Source organism: Mytilus edulis, chromosome 8, assembly GCF_963676685.1.
Source record: "Mytilus edulis chromosome 8, xbMytEdul2.2, whole genome shotgun sequence".
NCBI classification, from domain to species: domain Eukaryota; kingdom Metazoa; phylum Mollusca; class Bivalvia; order Mytilida; family Mytilidae; genus Mytilus; species Mytilus edulis.
The window spans coordinates 20,642,178-20,663,423 of record NC_092351.1 but is presented as its reverse complement, the minus strand read 5'-3'; the positions used below and the strand labels follow the sequence as shown (position 1 = coordinate 20,663,423).

The 21,246-nt window shown below is 32.4% G+C and overlaps 1 protein-coding gene across 3 annotated transcripts; it reads left to right on the top strand.

Annotated features, from left to right (window-relative positions):
• The first annotated feature begins 11,222 nt into the window (after positions 1–11,222).
• On the top strand, positions 11,223–20,422 carry LOC139485053 (uncharacterized). Of its 3 annotated transcripts, XR_011655241.1 has the most exons (4): positions 13,595–13,650; positions 14,370–14,515; positions 16,864–17,497; positions 20,102–20,422. XR_011655241.1 is itself a non-coding variant. In XM_071269168.1 (3 exons), exons 1-3 carry the CDS (start codon positions 11,626–11,628, stop codon positions 16,938–16,940), a joined length of 363 nt encoding a protein of 120 aa, XP_071125269.1. In that variant the 5' UTR covers positions 11,223–11,625; the 3' UTR covers positions 16,941–17,157. The 3 variants fall into 3 exon arrangements, 2 of the variants coding, with proteins under 2 accessions (XP_071125269.1, XP_071125268.1); XM_071269168.1 differs by lacking the exons at positions 13,595–13,650; positions 20,102–20,422 and adding an exon at positions 11,223–11,765 and having other exon boundaries at positions 16,864–17,157; XM_071269167.1 differs by lacking the exons at positions 13,595–13,650; positions 20,102–20,422 and adding an exon at positions 11,223–11,765 and having other exon boundaries at positions 14,370–14,519; positions 16,864–17,157.
• The last annotated feature ends 824 nt before the right edge of the window (positions 20,423–21,246 follow it).

Below are 21,246 nucleotides of genomic sequence, written 5' to 3'. Positions count from 1 at the left end.
AATATAAAATCCTGCTAAAAATGTTTATTTGACTTATTCGCATTCAAAAATATAAAGCGATACATTCTGAGGATATCATATAAAGCGCAATCTTTGGTTACAATTGTGAAGCTAATTGAGTACAAATTTAAGACCGCAACATGTCTAAGTGTCAAAATGTGTATATTTGGTTGCTAAGGACAGTAAACAATAAAATAAACATAAATTGCATTCCTAGCAGATTTTCTCCCTTCAGAACTAAAACAAGAACATAAAAGACTAAAGATTTGTGGTAAATTTTATTTTAAAAAGTGCATTTCTGTGCTTTCTGATGTGCCATAAGGTAGCACTCCACAGTTAGAAAATAAAATTAAAAATGAGCCACAAAATGTTTTATCATCTCCTATTCCTGGATTTCTAATACATTAACCTATTAAACTGTTTGTGTTGTACATGTGCATATGTATGTAATCAGTATATTCCATAGATTTGATTTTCAAAAGTTAAAAGAGTGAAAATTAATTCCTTTTATGTGTATCCATGGCAACATTCTGCATTTATTTACCATAAAATATTGCAAAAAGGGGGGTGGACATGTCACATATCCCCCCAAAATTTTGATCAAACTAGAATTTCAATGCCTTTGAGTGATACCTTTTTAGAAACTGTTTTCATAAATCTTCCTAATGATCAAATAAAAAATGGGTGTCTTTCGCCTCATTTTTTCGTAAAATCCAATCACAAAGTTCGTGCGACAAAAAGTTGGAAAAAAAAATTGCAATAATTGCCGGACCAATGTATGGTAGGGACATGCAAATACGGACTGTCATACAGAAAACAGCCTATATTACATACATTACATAATCTTGATGTTCATATAAACCCAATACAAAGGCTATTTTAATACTCAGCTATCCAAAAATGAATTTTATTGCACACTAGCTCTCATATTTGAAAAATCCACAGGGGCCAAAATGCGAAACTACACACCTAACTGTGGAGTGCTACCTTAAGGTGAAATTTTTCCCCTCCTGCCTCAATTTTTATTATATTTTCTGTGTTCTACTAGCTGTTACGATGAAAATGGTACCTTAGTTTTTAAAATTGGTTCAGTAATAAAGATTTTATGAAGGTTAGCAGTTGATGTTGAAACGCGACAAAAAGTGATTTAAAAATAAATGCTGGATCATAGTGAAAAACTTAAAGTCTGTCTCATTTTTGGGGTAAATTTCTAAAACTTTTCCCATTATCTTCTTTAAAATCATAAAATTACCTTTAAAGAGGACAAATTGTACAATTTTTAGGTATTTGAAAGCACTTATAGGTCAATTTTGCTGTAAATAGCATACCTAACCTTGGTTTAGAAGCTCTCAAGCAGGGTATAAATATCTAGCAGTACTGGCATCATTAAATTTAATTAATGCCAAATTATAATATAAAATCCTGCTAAAAATGTTTATTTGACTTATTCGCATTCAAAAATATAAAGCGATACATTCTGAGGATATCATATAAAGCGCAATCTTTGGTTACAATTGTGAAGCTAATTGAGTACAAATTTAAGACCGCAACATGTCTAAGTGTCAAAATGTGTATATTTGGTTGCTAAGGACAGTAAACAATAAAATAAACATAAATTGCATTCCTAGCAGATTTTCTCCCTTCAGAACTAAAACAAGAACATAAAAGACTAAAGATTTGTGGTAAATTTTATTTTAAAAAGTGCATTTCTGTGCTTTCTGATGTGCCATAAGGTAGCACTCCACAGTTAGAAAATAAAATTAAAAATGAGCCACAAAATGTTTTATCATCTCCTATTCCTGGATTTCTAATACATTAACCTATTAAACTGTTTGTGTTGTACATGTGCATATGTATGTAATCAGTATATTCCATAGATTTGATTTTCAAAAGTTAAAAGAGTGAAAATTAATTCCTTTTATGTGTATCCATGGCAACATTCTGCATTTATTTACCATAAAATATTGCAAAAAGGGGGGTGGACATGTCACATATCCCCCCAAAATTTTGATCAAACTAGAATTTCAATGCCTTTGAGTGATACCTTTTTAGAAACTGTTTTCATAAATCTTCCTAATGATCAAATAAAAAATGGGTGTCTTTCGCCTCATTTTTTCGTAAAATCCAATCACAAAGTTCGTGCGACAAAAAGTTGGAAAAAAAAATTGCAATAATTGCCGGACCAATGTATGGTAGGGACATGCAAATACGGACTGTCATACAGAAAACAGCCTATATTACATACATTACATAATCTTGATGTTCATATAAACCCAATACAAAGGCTATTTTAATACTCAGCTATCCAAAAATGAATTTTATTGCACACTAGCTCTCATATTTGAAAAATCCACAGGGGCCAAAATGCGAAACTACACACCTAACTGTGGAGTGCTACCTTAAGGTGAAATTTTTCCCCTCCTGCCTCAATTTTTATTATATTTTCTGTGTTCTACTAGCTGTTACGATGAAAATGGTACCTTAGTTTTTAAAATTGGTTCAGTAATAAAGATTTTATGAAGGTTAGCAGTTGATGTTGAAACGCGACAAAAAGTGATTTAAAAATAAATGCTGGATCATAGTGAAAAACTTAAAGTCTGTCTCATTTTTGGGGTAAATTTCTAAAACTTTTCCCATTATCTTCTTTAAAATCATAAAATTACCTTTAAAGAGGACAAATTGTACAATTTTTAGGTATTTGAAAGCACTTATAGGTCAATTTTGCTGTAAATAGCATACCTAACCTTGGTTTAGAAGCTCTCAAGCAGGGTATAAATATCTAGCAGTACTGGCATCATTAAATTTAATTAATGCCAAATTATAATATAAAATCCTGCTAAAAATGTTTATTTGACTTATTCGCATTCAAAAATATAAAGCGATACATTCTGAGGATATCATATAAAGCGCAATCTTTGGTTACAATTGTGAAGCTAATTGAGTACAAATTTAAGACCGCAACATGTCTAAGTGTCAAAATGTGTATATTTGGTTGCTAAGGACAGTAAACAATAAAATAAACATAAATTGCATTCCTAGCAGATTTTCTCCCTTCAGAACTAAAACAAGAACATAAAAGACTAAAGATTTGTGGTAAATTTTATTTTAAAAAGTGCATTTCTGTGCTTTCTGATGTGCCATAAGGTAGCACTCCACAGTTAGAAAATAAAATTAAAAATGAGCCACAAAATGTTTTATCATCTCCTATTCCTGGATTTCTAATACATTAACCTATTAAACTGTTTGTGTTGTACATGTGCATATGTATGTAATCAGTATATTCCATAGATTTGATTTTCAAAAGTTAAAAGAGTGAAAATTAATTCCTTTTATGTGTATCCATGGCAACATTCTGCATTTATTTACCATAAAATATTGCAAAAAGGGGGGTGGACATGTCACATATCCCCCCAAAATTTTGATCAAACTAGAATTTCAATGCCTTTGAGTGATACCTTTTTAGAAACTGTTTTCATAAATCTTCCTAATGATCAAATAAAAAATGGGTGTCTTTCGCCTCATTTTTTCGTAAAATCCAATCACAAAGTTCGTGCGACAAAAAGTTGGAAAAAAAAATTGCAATAATTGCCGGACCAATGTATGGTAGGGACATGCAAATACGGACTGTCATACAGAAAACAGCCTATATTACATACATTACATAATCTTGATGTTCATATAAACCCAATACAAAGGCTATTTTAATACTCAGCTATCCAAAAATGAATTTTATTGCACACTAGCTCTCATATTTGAAAAATCCACAGGGGCCAAAATGCGAAACTACACACCTAACTGTGGAGTGCTACCTTAAGGTGAAATTTTTCCCCTCCTGCCTCAATTTTTATTATATTTTCTGTGTTCTACTAGCTGTTACGATGAAAATGGTACCTTAGTTTTTAAAATTGGTTCAGTAATAAAGATTTTATGAAGGTTAGCAGTTGATGTTGAAACGCGACAAAAAGTGATTTAAAAATAAATGCTGGATCATAGTGAAAAACTTAAAGTCTGTCTCATTTTTGGGGTAAATTTCTAAAACTTTTCCCATTATCTTCTTTAAAATCATAAAATTACCTTTAAAGAGGACAAATTGTACAATTTTTAGGTATTTGAAAGCACTTATAGGTCAATTTTGCTGTAAATAGCATACCTAACCTTGGTTTAGAAGCTCTCAAGCAGGGTATAAATATCTAGCAGTACTGGCATCATTAAATTTAATTAATGCCAAATTATAATATAAAATCCTGCTAAAAATGTTTATTTGACTTATTCGCATTCAAAAATATAAAGCGATACATTCTGAGGATATCATATAAAGCGCAATCTTTGGTTACAATTGTGAAGCTAATTGAGTACAAATTTAAGACCGCAACATGTCTAAGTGTCAAAATGTGTATATTTGGTTGCTAAGGACAGTAAACAATAAAATAAACATAAATTGCATTCCTAGCAGATTTTCTCCCTTCAGAACTAAAACAAGAACATAAAAGACTAAAGATTTGTGGTAAATTTTATTTTAAAAAGTGCATTTCTGTGCTTTCTGATGTGCCATAAGGTAGCACTCCACAGTTAGAAAATAAAATTAAAAATGAGCCACAAAATGTTTTATCATCTCCTATTCCTGGATTTCTAATACATTAACCTATTAAACTGTTTGTGTTGTACATGTGCATATGTATGTAATCAGTATATTCCATAGATTTGATTTTCAAAAGTTAAAAGAGTGAAAATTAATTCCTTTTATGTGTATCCATGGCAACATTCTGCATTTATTTACCATAAAATATTGCAAAAAGGGGGGTGGACATGTCACATATCCCCCCAAAATTTTGATCAAACTAGAATTTCAATGCCTTTGAGTGATACCTTTTTAGAAACTGTTTTCATAAATCTTCCTAATGATCAAATAAAAAATGGGTGTCTTTCGCCTCATTTTTTCGTAAAATCCAATCACAAAGTTCGTGCGACAAAAAGTTGGAAAAAAAAATTGCAATAATTGCCGGACCAATGTATGGTAGGGACATGCAAATACGGACTGTCATACAGAAAACAGCCTATATTACATACATTACATAATCTTGATGTTCATATAAACCCAATACAAAGGCTATTTTAATACTCAGCTATCCAAAAATGAATTTTATTGCACACTAGCTCTCATATTTGAAAAATCCACAGGGGCCAAAATGCGAAACTACACACCTAACTGTGGAGTGCTACCTTAAGGTGAAATTTTTCCCCTCCTGCCTCAATTTTTATTATATTTTCTGTGTTCTACTAGCTGTTACGATGAAAATGGTACCTTAGTTTTTAAAATTGGTTCAGTAATAAAGATTTTATGAAGGTTAGCAGTTGATGTTGAAACGCGACAAAAAGTGATTTAAAAATAAATGCTGGATCATAGTGAAAAACTTAAAGTCTGTCTCATTTTTGGGGTAAATTTCTAAAACTTTTCCCATTATCTTCTTTAAAATCATAAAATTACCTTTAAAGAGGACAAATTGTACAATTTTTAGGTATTTGAAAGCACTTATAGGTCAATTTTGCTGTAAATAGCATACCTAACCTTGGTTTAGAAGCTCTCAAGCAGGGTATAAATATCTAGCAGTACTGGCATCATTAAATTTAATTAATGCCAAATTATAATATAAAATCCTGCTAAAAATGTTTATTTGACTTATTCGCATTCAAAAATATAAAGCGATACATTCTGAGGATATCATATAAAGCGCAATCTTTGGTTACAATTGTGAAGCTAATTGAGTACAAATTTAAGACCGCAACATGTCTAAGTGTCAAAATGTGTATATTTGGTTGCTAAGGACAGTAAACAATAAAATAAACATAAATTGCATTCCTAGCAAATTTTCTCCCTTCAGAACTAAAACAAGAACATAAAAGACTAAAGATTTGTGGTAAATTTTATTTTAAAAAGTGCATTTCTGTGCTTTCTGATGTGCCATAAGGTAGCACTCCACAGTTAGAAAATAAAATTAAAAATGAGCCACAAAATGTTTTATCATCTCCTATTCCTGGATTTCTAATACATTAACCTATTAAACTGTTTGTGTTGTACATGTGCATATGTATGTAATCAGTATATTCCATAGATTTGATTTTCAAAAGTTAAAAGAGTGAAAATTAATTCCTTTTATGTGTATCCATGGCAACATTCTGCATTTATTTACCATAAAATATTGCAAAAAGGGGGGTGGACATGTCACATATCCCCCCAAAATTTTGATCAAACTAGAATTTCAATGCCTTTGAGTGATACCTTTTTAGAAACTGTTTTCATAAATCTTCCTAATGATCAAATAAAAAATGGGTGTCTTTCGCCTCATTTTTTCGTAAAATCCAATCACAAAGTTCGTGCGACAAAAAGTTGGAAAAAAAAATTGCAATAATTGCCGGACCAATGTATGGTAGGGACATGCAAATACGGACTGTCATACAGAAAACAGCCTATATTACATACATTACATAATCTTGATGTTCATATAAACCCAATACAAAGGCTATTTTAATACTCAGCTATCCAAAAATGAATTTTATTGCACACTAGCTCTCATATTTGAAAAATCCACAGGGGCCAAAATGCGAAACTACACACCTAACTGTGGAGTGCTACCTTAAGGTGAAATTTTTCCCCTCCTGCCTCAATTTTTATTATATTTTCTGTGTTCTACTAGCTGTTACGATGAAAATGGTACCTTAGTTTTTAAAATTGGTTCAGTAATAAAGATTTTATGAAGGTTAGCAGTTGATGTTGAAACGCGACAAAAAGTGATTTAAAAATAAATGCTGGATCATAGTGAAAAACTTAAAGTCTGTCTCATTTTTGGGGTAAATTTCTAAAACTTTTCCCATTATCTTCTTTAAAATCATAAAATTACCTTTAAAGAGGACAAATTGTACAATTTTTAGGTATTTGAAAGCACTTATAGGTCAATTTTGCTGTAAATAGCATACCTAACCTTGGTTTAGAAGCTCTCAAGCAGGGTATAAATATCTAGCAGTACTGGCATCATTAAATTTAATTAATGCCAAATTATAATATAAAATCCTGCTAAAAATGTTTATTTGACTTATTCGCATTCAAAAATATAAAGCGATACATTCTGAGGATATCATATAAAGCGCAATCTTTGGTTACAATTGTGAAGCTAATTGAGTACAAATTTAAGACCGCAACATGTCTAAGTGTCAAAATGTGTATATTTGGTTGCTAAGGACAGTAAACAATAAAATAAACATAAATTGCATTCCTAGCAGATTTTCTCCCTTCAGAACTAAAACAAGAACATAAAAGACTAAAGATTTGTGGTAAATTTTATTTTAAAAAGTGCATTTCTGTGCTTTCTGATGTGCCATAAGGTAGCACTCCACAGTTAGAAAATAAAATTAAAAATGAGCCACAAAATGTTTTATCATCTCCTATTCCTGGATTTCTAATACATTAACCTATTAAACTGTTTGTGTTGTACATGTGCATATGTATGTAATCAGTATATTCCATAGATTTGATTTTCAAAAGTTAAAAGAGTGAAAATTAATTCCTTTTATGTGTATCCATGGCAACATTCTGCATTTATTTACCATAAAATATTGCAAAAAGGGGGGTGGACATGTCACATATCCCCCCAAAATTTTGATCAAACTAGAATTTCAATGCCTTTGAGTGATACCTTTTTAGAAACTGTTTTCATAAATCTTCCTAATGATCAAATAAAAAATGGGTGTCTTTCGCCTCATTTTTTCGTAAAATCCAATCACAAAGTTCGTGCGACAAAAAGTTGGAAAAAAAAATTGCAATAATTGCCGGACCAATGTATGGTAGGGACATGCAAATACGGACTGTCATACAGAAAACAGCCTATATTACATACATTACATAATCTTGATGTTCATATAAACCCAATACAAAGGCTATTTTAATACTCAGCTATCCAAAAATGAATTTTATTGCACACTAGCTCTCATATTTGAAAAATCCACAGGGGCCAAAATGCGAAACTACACACCTAACTGTGGAGTGCTACCTTAAGGTGAAATTTTTCCCCTCCTGCCTCAATTTTTATTATATTTTCTGTGTTCTACTAGCTGTTACGATGAAAATGGTACCTTAGTTTTTAAAATTGGTTCAGTAATAAAGATTTTATGAAGGTTAGCAGTTGATGTTGAAACGCGACAAAAAGTGATTTAAAAATAAATGCTGGATCATAGTGAAAAACTTAAAGTCTGTCTCATTTTTGGGGTAAATTTCTAAAACTTTTCCCATTATCTTCTTTAAAATCATAAAATTACCTTTAAAGAGGACAAATTGTACAATTTTTAGGTATTTGAAAGCACTTATAGGTCAATTTTGCTGTAAATAGCATACCTAACCTTGGTTTAGAAGCTCTCAAGCAGGGTATAAATATCTAGCAGTACTGGCATCATTAAATTTAATTAATGCCAAATTATAATATAAAATCCTGCTAAAAATGTTTATTTGACTTATTCGCATTCAAAAATATAAAGCGATACATTCTGAGGATATCATATAAAGCGCAATCTTTGGTTACAATTGTGAAGCTAATTGAGTACAAATTTAAGACCGCAACATGTCTAAGTGTCAAAATGTGTATATTTGGTTGCTAAGGACAGTAAACAATAAAATAAACATAAATTGCATTCCTAGCAGATTTTCTCCCTTCAGAACTAAAACAAGAACATAAAAGACTAAAGATTTGTGGTAAATTTTATTTTAAAAAGTGCATTTCTGTGCTTTCTGATGTGCCATAAGGTAGCACTCCACAGTTAGAAAATAAAATTAAAAATGAGCCACAAAATGTTTTATCATCTCCTATTCCTGGATTTCTAATACATTAACCTATTAAACTGTTTGTGTTGTACATGTGCATATGTATGTAATCAGTATATTCCATAGATTTGATTTTCAAAAGTTAAAAGAGTGAAAATTAATTCCTTTTATGTGTATCCATGGCAACATTCTGCATTTATTTACCATAAAATATTGCAAAAAGGGGGGTGGACATGTCACATATCCCCCCAAAATTTTGATCAAACTAGAATTTCAATGCCTTTGAGTGATACCTTTTTAGAAACTGTTTTCATAAATCTTCCTAATGATCAAATAAAAAATGGGTGTCTTTCGCCTCATTTTTTCGTAAAATCCAATCACAAAGTTCGTGCGACAAAAAGTTGGAAAAAAACATTGCAATAATTGCCGGACCAATGTATGGTAGGGACATGCAAATACGGACTGTCATACAGAAAACAGCCTATGTTACATACATTACATAATCTTGATGTTCATATAAACCCAATACAAAGGCTTTTTTAATACTCAGCTATCCAAAAATGAATTTTATTGCACACTAGCTCTCATATTTGAAAAATCCACAGGGGCCAAAATGCGAAACTACACACCTAACTGTGGAGTGCTACCTTACTCAATAACCGTAAAAGATGGCTGATAAAATGTAACGTCTTGTCGAGAACTACATTTGTTATGTTGGGTTCAAAATTATTGGACCAACTGTTATAGAACTAGGGCACCAAAACTGTTTTTGGGGTCCGAAATGATGATTGTTTGCTTATAACCCAAAAGTGGTTAGAGATAGAAAGAAACTTTGAATTGCAAAAATGTTCAGCATAATAAGATCTACAAAGTTAGGTCAATGTCAGAGGTCAAGTTCCTAGCAACGACATAAAACACCTTAGCAACCATATATTTTTGAACTTAGAAGGCTATGAATAATATAAATATGAAATTTTTAATACTGGAAATGACATTTTTGTCCCTAGCAACGACATATAAGTCCTTAGCAATCACTTATTTTTGTTAACTTTAAATACTATGTGACATTTTTAATACTGGTAGTAATATTTTTATCCTTCGGAATGATTTTTGTCCTTAGCAACCACTTGTTATGAACATAAAAGTCCTTAGAAACCATATATTTTTTAATTAAAAAGGCAATTAATAAAAGAAAAAGGAAAGACCTTTCAATTGTTCATGAACAATTGACTTTTTAATTGACGTATTTTATTGTTTTTATAGTGATTAAGAATATAACACAATGCTGACTGCTGTACCCATATTTTTGACATTTTTAACCGTTATGTCTGTTTGTTTGTTCAAACATCGATGTCAATATATTGGAATTTTATGCGACTGTGGTGTGAGTTAGAGGTTTGGCTAGTTATATATAAAACCAGGTGTAATCCACCATTTTCTACACATTAAATAAATGCTTTTACCATCAAAATTTCAAATAAAATTTGCTAAATATCTTGTTGGTGTAAATAAAGCTGCAGTAAACACAGCAGTTTTAGCAGAACTAGGTATGTTACCTATTGCTATTGATGCTGTTAAGGCTTCTGTTGGCTATTGGTGCCATTTGATAAAAAGATAGTTATGCTTCAAATGCCTATAAATGTAGTTTAAATTTAAATAATGGTTTTGCGGTCAAATTAAAAAATGCTCTTTCAAAAATAGGGTTTAATCATGTATGGGAAAATCAAAGTACGTTCTCTAAAAAATGCCTTATAAATGCTGTAGGTAAAAAAATTAGCTGAAAGGTATACAGATTTCTGGAAAGACAGTCTTTTTAACGACCAAAATAACCCTAATGGAAACAAATCAAGAACATTCAGAAAATTGAAAAAAGAATACAAATTCGTTTGCATTTAACATTACTAATAATTGCAACCATCCCTAATGTTAATATCATGGAAATATCACAAGTTTCAAAAACATAATATTGCGAAATAAAAATGGTATATTCCTGGTGGAGACATCACCAGCATGCGTTGGTTTTTATCGAGTTTATATACCTCTAAACCGATATCTCATCTATGTATACTTTACTATAAAAAAAAAAACCTTGCGCGAGTTTAGGTTTCTACAGCTTGGGTTCGTGTTTCTCAAACTGTTTTATGCACTGATGCATTATGTTGATAGCTTGATTAGTTTATAAGTTTTTTCTTTCATTGGAGTACATTTAGTAATGACTTTGTCCAAATTAGAAGCTACTATCTCGGTGATGCTGGAACGGAGAAAATAACTTAGAGAAGATGAAGACAACCTAGAACATTAATGATCATCAAAACATATCTCTGTTTTGCTAATTTTTAGTATTTCCTCATGTTTCGAAAGGTGCGAGTCAACTCCTGTCTCTTAGTGATACGGGTGTTTCACGAACAGAGGATATAACTGGGTCAGGATCCCTAATAGACCTTGAGATGAGGAACTCAGATGACGTAATTAAAAAACAATATAAGTCCGCCATACAATTGTGGATGCTGTGATTTTAAAAATGGACATAAATGAACAATAAGAACTGTTTTATAGAGCTGATGTGATGAGAAAAGAAATATGTAGATTTGACCTGAAATAAATTATTAGAAAGGACAATTTTTTTATTGAGTTTTATGATTAGAATTTTGGGATTATTTCATGTGGAGAGTGACATTTTTCACCATCTTCCGGGGTCCAGCAAATTGCGAAAAAAGTAATCTCACTTGCCACCCCGAAAATTTAACCAAACATGTATAAATGTATCAGCTTCGATATGAGCCATCCTACATGTTCAAGTAAACGATATGGACTGAGCAATGGAGGAAAACGTTACCATTGTCGCCTATGGAGAATTAATTAAAAATGTTGACCCAAATTGTGAACTATTATTTCAAAGGTGTTGGAGTGTTTCATGGTTCAATGATCACAATTTCGGATGGCAGCTGCTGAAATCGAGGTCAGTTACACTCTTTTAGTGCTATTTGATTAAAAAGAATACAAAATGGCTACCAATAATTTAGATTTTTATCAAAAATATACCAATTTTATACTTATAAACAGTGAAGAGGCAAAAAATGGGGCATGCATTATTTGGACTGGGGCCACTCAGAGGAGAAATAATTATATTCTAGGGATGATCAATGTCACATACCCAAATGCCAAACGTACTAAAATGAATGTTGCACGTTTAGCAAAAATTTTGCAATTGAAATCTACTGATTTAGCCAAAAATTTAGATGCTTCACACCTTTGTCATAATGCATTGTGTGTGAATACAGACCATATTGTTTTAGAACCTCGGGAGATTAACAATCAAAGAAAAATATGTGTAGCTGCACACCAATGCACCACACATATTGTGCATGGCACAAACTATACTAACTGCATGCTGAATCTGAAATTGTGGTTTGTTATGATTTTGTAGTAAACATATGCACCTTGCACATTTTACCTCCACATTAATCATCTCTGAAAATACAAGTTTTTAACACAAGTAAAAAACGAAAATGGGAAAAAAGCCCACCCTCATACCCCCAAGACACTGAAACAAACATGGCAAACATGTTTATGCAAGATTATAAGCTCAGTCAAACATTTATGTGGTTTTTTTCGCCAGTGTTTACTAATTTTTACAGTGCAAGGGGAGTAACTCTTGATGGTTTCATTACTGTGTCAGAAAACTGGGTCATTCAATCAACAGGTGATCACAGGAAGTAAACCTTTGGAAATATCATAAGAAATGAAAACTCAATTGAAAGAAAATTAGCTATCAGACAGCTAGCAACAAAATCTCTACAATCTGGTAGCTGGTTTACAAAAACTGTTGAAATTGCCAATATATATGACCTACCATCGCCATATGATATTATAGATAACCCACCCGGGAAACAACTTTGGAAAAACCTGGTAAATAAAACCGTCAATGATCACTGTATAAAACAAATGATAAGTGAAGCAAAATCGAAATCTACTCTGTCTCGCCTAAATTATGAAAATGTCAAAGAAGGGAAAATACATAACATATGGAAAAGCTGTGGCACAAATCCATATGCCATCACATCTGCCTCCTTAAAGGCAAAGTTAGCAACAGGGACAATATACCTGCAATATCATCGAGCTAAATTTAGCAATGGACATGTGTCGCCTATTTGCCAGTTATGTGCAGAGGAAGAAGAAGATATACTTCACTTCATATTAAAGTGCTCTAAGCTACAATATATAAGAGATGATTTTCTGCATATGATAGGCGAGGTATTGACAGAAAACCTAGAGGATCAGGATCTTATCCAAGAATTAATAACCAATGACGAACATTTGTGTCAGCTAGTTATCGACTGCTCAAAATTTAGATTTTTAAATGAGAATGCACAGAATAGAATAGAAACATTATCGAGAGGTCTGTGTCATAAATTATTCCAGCAACGGGCAATATTAATTGAACAGTGATTAAAAGCGTGTAATACTGAGCTGAAAAGAAGGGTCATACCAAAAGATAGAACATTTTGTTGTATATAGTGTATTTACATTTTACCGTTTTTAATATGAAAGAAGCAACTTTTATATTTGAATGATGGATGACTTTTTATGCATACCAGAATAGTGTAAATATTGGTGATAGGGTCACATCCCCCAGAGGAGATAAATTAATATCTCTTTTATAGTTTTAAAGGTTTTATATATCTTTTAAACATAATCTTGAGGATTTTAACCGCGAGTGATATTACACCGATTCTAGGATTGGTGGTTCTCCTGACATAGGAGGGAGTTGCAGTACAGGTAACAGGTAACAGGCGGTAGAGAACTAAATGAAAGTGAAACATAGAGACAAATCAATGAACAAAGTATGACAGTCATTAATTAAATAAGTTAACAAAAAACAAAAGAAAAAATAACAGAAAGGAAAAAATCCAAATATGACATCGAGTTACAAAGGCAAACTGTGAATGACCTAATGTTGTAATATTCATTTTACATGGTTTTATTTTGTTTATAATTTTGTTTCAAGGTATGTGTTTTCCAATAAATGCATGTACTGTGGCTGGATGCATTGCATTGGGAGATATGAAGTGGTCTTTTTGTCTGATACAAGGTTTATTTCAGTGTCTTGGACCATTATCCCATTTTCATAACAAACTTAAAATAAACAAACTTTTTAATTTAAAAAAAACACAACTAACTCATATCATGCTCATATATTCCTGAAAAGTGTTTGTTTTAATATAATATAAGATGTTTAGTATTCTCTGTAAATAAATAAATAACTACATATGCTTCCTGAAAGGCTGAAAGAAAACCATATTGTGTAACCTTTTAATATAAATGTTAATCTGGCCATGAACTACAACCTGGCTGTGGAACGAATTCTTTCGGACTTGAATTCTGACATAGCTTTGGTTCTAACTGATGTTTTTTATATCCACTAATCAACCTGTTTCGCACTCTCTTGTTTAACAAGAAATCGATAGCCTGTTTTTTACGAGCTTTTAACCTGTTTAATTTGACACGTAAACTTTTTTGATATGCACAATCATATATTTCACGTTTACGTATTTTTTTTCAGAGCCACTACAGCACGAGACTTTCTACCCAGACCACAACCTACAGCTTTTAGGGTCTTAGCCAATGCAACATCCCGTTTATTATTGACTTTCAAGACTGCTGCAGATGCACGGCCTAAGGCATTGCGAGAAAAATTCTTATTCTTCGGTAGGTATGTAGAAATTGTCCTATTGACGGACTCACACTTATTTGTATTGCTGAAAAATTGCATCTGATTTAATGCGGTCTGAGACAGTTTCATTTCTAACAATGATTCTATTAATAATTTGTCAGTCTTATTTGGTTTCAAAGACCCATTTTGTAAACCATGACTGCTAAGGTTAATAGATTTGTACCACCAACTAGTTTTAATACCACCATTACATAGTGTTATGCTCCATCTACACGTATCGCTACAATTACCACTATAACAATTCACTACAGACTTAACAATGCGTGGCAAACATTTTAAAATTTGTTGTCGGTCACCATTATATTTTGCAAATAAACATTTCATTATACCATGCGAACGTAATTTTAAATCATTGGCAAAAGCTATTTTAATATCATTCCTCTGAGCCTTTAAATTTGTAGCTCCAGGGAACATACCGATACTAAATTTTGCTCGCAATACCTCACGGAACTGACTTTGACCCCGGTGTATAGTATCTGCCAGTCTATTTACTGACCATAAAGGGTCAAATATTTCTTGCATGGCTTCTTGTAAACCTTGTACACTTTTTGCATCCCCATCAGTAGTACAATAGTCCACAAGTAAATCAAGTTTAGCAATTTTTTTACCTATTTCATACCCAAGATCCTTCTCACTCAAAGGATCATGCCTATTTGTATTTGATGTGCAGTACTCGTGATTAGGACATTCAATGTCATAACCTTTACCGCGTAACCATGCACCAACCCAGCAAAGTTTGTTTACAAGGTGAAAACCAATGATATCATGATTGTCAGTTTCATTTTCACAGGCAATACCAATGACTTGTGATGCATTTTGTCCCATTTTATGCCTACTTTTTATATGCACACTCTGATAGGTACCATCCATTTGCAATTTTATAGGACTATTTTTATTTAACCCTAAGGTTTCATTTCTCTTTCTGAAACTCTCAACCACTTGTTCGGTTTCATTTTCCGCAAGTTTAACAACCTTGTCACAAACAGTATTTGTTATTCTCTGCATTGTTCCTTTCGACATAGGAGGAATACATGAACTAGTTAAAAGTAGTCGCGCGCTATCATTACCAATATTACAGTTTATCACGCCAGTCTGAAACCCATAGTTAATTGTAGCACTCTTGCGACCAGCACGTCCTGTGTCAATTTCTCTAAATAGTTTATATTTTTCTGAAATAAATTTACAATTGGTACACTTCATTTTCCAAATCCAACCAAGACCCCATTGAGTCTCTTGTACCAGTTCAAAATGTGGAACAACACACTTTGGACTTTTATTTAAATGACATATTATAAGACTATTGATCATTAAAATATTAAGATCTCTATCTACCGTTCTATTTTCAGTACTTTTATCCTCTAAATATTCATCTAAATAATCATCTGACAATTTATGCGGTCTTAGTAGTTTGACTGTAGTCGCACATTTTTCAGTTTGGGGGGCTACATAAGATTTTTTATCGTAACTCTCTTTTGAGTACAGCTTGAATTCCTTTTCTGTAAGGCGGGGTAACCAGACAGATTCTGTGGTGTTTTTAGTTGCCAAATCTGTAGCGGAATTAGATAATTTAAATTTAGGTGGTGCAGGTGAAACTTGCATAGATAAATTTTTTAAAACCTGTGTAGATGGAGGTGTAGATGGAGCTGTAGATGGAGCAACACTATTATTAACACCACAATCTTGATCTGTTGTTAGGGATACAAAACGCAATAGATGGGCTTGGTTACCAACCTTATATTGGTTTCTTTTCCTTTTCCCTTTCATTATTGAATAAATACACACTCTGTTATGTTTGTACAATTCTAAATTATGACACCATAAAGTCATGACGTCACAAAAGCGATGACGTCACAATGTTATCTTTACCAAAGAAAAGCACCATTTTTCCCTATTTGAACACTCACACAAAAAGAACTCTAAAATGGTTATTGCTTGATGGATTTTAAAACTAAAACCTGTTTTAGAATGGTCTGTGAATGATCTTAACAGTTATAAAAAAATAAAAATGTTCTATTCCTTATTTGAAAGAAACAAATATCAAAAACATTATTTTCTGAGTGAAAAAATCCTTAAATTTACCTTATTTACAGTAAAAAACACAATATTTTCATGCTTTATCATCTAAACATGATGATTTTAATAAAGTCAGTAAGGTAATGAAGGTTTGTTGAATGGCACTTTAAGCTATGAAAAGTCTTAATTAATGTCTAAATTGTGGATTGATAACATATGGATTTTGTGCTTTTTTTCTACTAAAAGATATAAGGAACAGTAATAAGCATGCTTACTTAAAAATTCTAAAAATTAACTTATTCTATTTCAGATGCGGAAAAAAACTTCACAGAATTGTTCGAAAAGGTCTACCGATGGAATTCATACTGCAATACAAGTGGAATCTGACATTTGCTGATCTAATATGGGTCAGGATCCCTAATAGACCTTGAGATGAGGAACTCAGATGACGTAATTAAAAAACAATATAAGTCCGCCATACAATTGTGGATGCTGTGATTTTAAAAATGGACATAAATGAACAATAAGAACTGTTTTATAGAGCTGATGTGATGAGAAAAGAAATATGTAGATTTGACCTGAAATAAATTATTAGAAAGGACAATTTTTTTATTGAGTTTTATGATTAGAATTTTGGGATTATTTCATGTGGAGAGTGACATTTTTCACCATCTTCCGGGGTCCAGCAAATTGCGAAAAAAGTAATCTCACTTGCCACCCCGAAAATTTAACCAAACATGTATAAATGTATCAGCTTCGATATGAGCCATCCTACATGTTCAAGTAAACGATATGGACTGAGCAATGGAGGAAAACGTTACCATTGTCGCCTATGGAGAATTAATTAAAAATGTTGACCCAAATTGTGAACTATTATTTCAAAGGTGTTGGAGTGTTTCATGGTTCAATGATCACAATTTCGGATGGCAGCTGCTGAAATCGAGGTCAGTTACACTCTTTTAGTGCTATTTGATTAAAAAGAATACAAAATGGCTACCAATAATTTAGATTTTTATCAAAAATATACCAATTTTATACTTATAAACAGTGAAGAGGCAAAAAATGGGGCATGCATTATTTGGACTGGGGCCACTCAGAGGAGAAATAATTATATTCTAGGGATGATCAATGTCACATACCCAAATGCCAAACGTACTAAAATGAATGTTGCACGTTTAGCAAAAATTTTGCAATTGAAATCTACTGATTTAGCCAAAAATTTAGATGCTTCACACCTTTGTCATAATGCATTGTGTGTGAATACAGACCATATTGTTTTAGAACCTCGGGAGATTAACAATCAAAGAAAAATATGTGTAGCTGCACACCAATGCACCACACATATTGTGCATGGCACAAACTATACTAACTGCATGCTGAATCTGAAATTGTGGTTTGTTATGATTTTGTAGTAAACATATGCACCTTGCACATTTTACCTCCACATTAATCATCTCTGAAAATACAAGTTTTTAACACAAGTAAAAAACGAAAATGGGAAAAAAGCCCACCCTCATACCCCCAAGACACTGAAACAAACATGGCAAACATGTTTATGCAAGATTATAAGCTCAGTCAAACATTTATGTGGTTTTTTTCGCCAGTGTTTACTAATTTTTACAGTGCAAGGGGAGTAACTCTTGATGGTTTCATTACTGTGTCAGAAAACTGGGTCATTCAATCAACAGGTGATCACAGGAAGTAAACCTTTGGAAATATCATAAGAAATGAAAACTCAATTGAAAGAAAATTAGCTATCAGACAGCTAGCAACAAAATCTCTACAATCTGGTAGCTGGTTTACAAAAACTGTTGAAATTGCCAATATATATGACCTACCATCGCCATATGATATTATAGATAACCCACCCGGGAAACAACTTTGGAAAAACCTGGTAAATAAAACCGTCAATGATCACTGTATAAAACAAATGATAAGTGAAGCAAAATCGAAATCTACTCTGTCTCGCCTAAATTATGAAAATGTCAAAGAAGGGAAAATACATAACATATGGAAAAGCTGTGGCACAAATCCATATGCCATCACATCTGCCTCCTTAAAGGCAAAGTTAGCAACAGGGACAATATACCTGCAATATCATCGAGCTAAATTTAGCAATGGACATGTGTCGCCTATTTGCCAGTTATGTGCAGAGGAAGAAGAAGATATACTTCACTTCATATTAAAGTGCTCTAAGCTACAATATATAAGAGATGATTTTCTGCATATGATAGGCGAGGTATTGACAGAAAACCTAGAGGATCAGGATCTTATCCAAGAATTAATAACCAATGACGAACATTTGTGTCAGCTAGTTATCGACTGCTCAAAATTTAGATTTTTAAATGAGAATGCACAGAATAGAATAGAAACATTATCGAGAGGTCTGTGTCATAAATTATTCCAGCAACGGGCAATATTAATTGAACAGTGATTAAAAGCGTGTAATACTGAGCTGAAAAGAAGGGTCATACCAAAAGATAGAACATTTTGTTGTATATAGTGTATTTACATTTTACCGTTTTTAATATGAAAGAAGCAACTTTTATATTTGAATGATGGATGACTTTTTATGCATACCAGAATAGTGTAAATATTGGTGATAGGGTCACATCCCCCAGAGGAGATAAATTAATATCTCTTTTATAGTTTTAAAGGTTTTATATATCTTTTAAACATAATCTTGAGGATTTTAACCGCGAGTGATATTACACCGATTCTAGGATTGGTGGTTCTCCTGACATAGGAGGGAGTTGCAGTACAGGTAACAGGTAACAGGCGGTAGAGAACTAAATGAAAGTCAAACATAGAGACAAATCAATGAACAAAGTATGACAGTCATTAATTAAATAAGTTAACAAAAAAACAAAAGAAAAAATAACAGAAAGGAAAAAATCCAAATATGACATCGAGTTACAAAGGCAAACTGTGAATGACCTAATGTTGTAATATTCATTTTACATGGTTTTATTTTGTTTATAATTTTGTTTCAAGGTATGTGTTTTCCAATAAATGCATGTACTGTGGCTGGATGCATTGCATTGGGAGATATGAAGTGGTCTTTTTGTCTGATACAAGGTTTATTTCAGTGTCTTGGACCATTATCCCATTTTCATAACAAACTTAAAATAAACAAACTTTTTAATTTAAAAAAAACACAACTAACTCATATCATGCTCATATATTCCTGAAAAGTGTTTGTTTTAATATAATATAAGATGTTTAGTATTCTCTGTAAATAAATAAATAACTACATATGCTTCCTGAAAGGCTGAAAGAAAACCATATTGTGTAACCTTTTAATATAAATGTTAATCTGGCCATGAACTACAACCTGGCTGTGGAACGAATTCTTTCGGACTTGAATTCTGACATAGCTTTGGTTCTAACTGATGTTTTTTATATCCACTAATCAACCTGTTTCGCACTCTCTTGTTTAACAAGAAATCGATAGCCTGTTTTTTACGAGCTTTTAACCTGTTTAATTTGACACGTAAACTTTTTTGATATGCACAATCATATATTTCACGTTTACGTATTTTTTTCAGAGCCACTACAGCACGAGACTTTCTACCCAGACCACAACCTACAGCTTTTAGGGTCTTAGCCAATGCAACATCCCGTTTATTATTGACTTTCAAGACTGCTGCAGATGCACGGCCTAAGGCATTGCGAGAAAAATTCTTATTCTTCGGTAGGTATGTAGAAATTGTCCTATTGACGGACTCACACTTATTTGTATTGCTGAAAAATTGCATCTGATTTAATGCGGTCTGAGACAGTTTCATTTCTAACAATGATTCTATTAATAATTTGTCAGTCTTATTTGGTTTCAAAGACCCATTTTGTAAACCATGACTGCTAAGGTTAATAGATTTGTACCACCAACTAGTTTTAATACCACCATTACATAGTGTTATGCTCCATCTACACGTATCGCTACAATTACCACTATAACAATTCACTACAGACTTAACAATGCGTGGCAAACATTTTGAAATTTGTTGTCGGTCACCATTATATTTTGCAAATAAACATTTCATTATACCATGCGAACGTAATTTTAAATCATTGGCAAAAGCTATTTTAATATCATTCCTCTGAGCCTTTGTAGCTCCAGGGAACATACCGACACTAAATTTTGCTCGCAATACCTCACGGAACTGACTTTGACCCCGGTGTATAGTATCTGCCAGTCTATTTACTGACCATAAAGGGTCAAATATTTCTTGCATGGCTTCTTGTAAACCTTGTACACTTTTTGCATCCCCATCAGTAGTACAATAGTCCACAAGTAAATCAAGTTTAGCAATTTTTTTACCTATTTCATACCCAAGATCCTTCTCACTCAAAGGATCATGCCTATTTGTATTTGATGTGCAGTACTCGTGATTAGGACATTCAATGTCATAACCTTTACCGCGTAACCATGCACCAACCCAGCAAAGTTTGTTTACAAGGTGAAAACCAATGATATCATGATTGTCAGTTTCATTTTCACAGGCAATACCAATGACTTGTGATGCATTTTGTCCCATTTTATGCCTACTTTTTATATGCACACTCTGATAGGTACCATCCATTTGCAATTTTATAGGACTATTTTTATTTAACCCTAAGGTTTCATTTCTCTTTCTGAAACTCTCAACCACTTGTTCGGTTTCATTTTCCGCAAGTTTAACAACCTTGTCAC

Excerpts from the sequence above, each read along its gene's own strand:
- LOC139485053 (XM_071269167.1), top strand. The coding sequence starts at position 11,626 with ATGGAGGAAAACGTTACCATTGTCGCCTATGGAGAATTAATTAAAAAT. Across the intron at positions 11,766-14,369 it reads TGGCAGCTGCTGAAATCGAG|AGCCACTACAGCACGAGACT; the intron begins GTCAGTTACACT and ends ATTTTTTTTCAG. Across the intron at positions 14,520-16,863 it reads AAATTCTTATTCTTCGGTAG|ATGCGGAAAAAAACTTCACA; the intron begins GTATGTAGAAAT and ends ATTCTATTTCAG.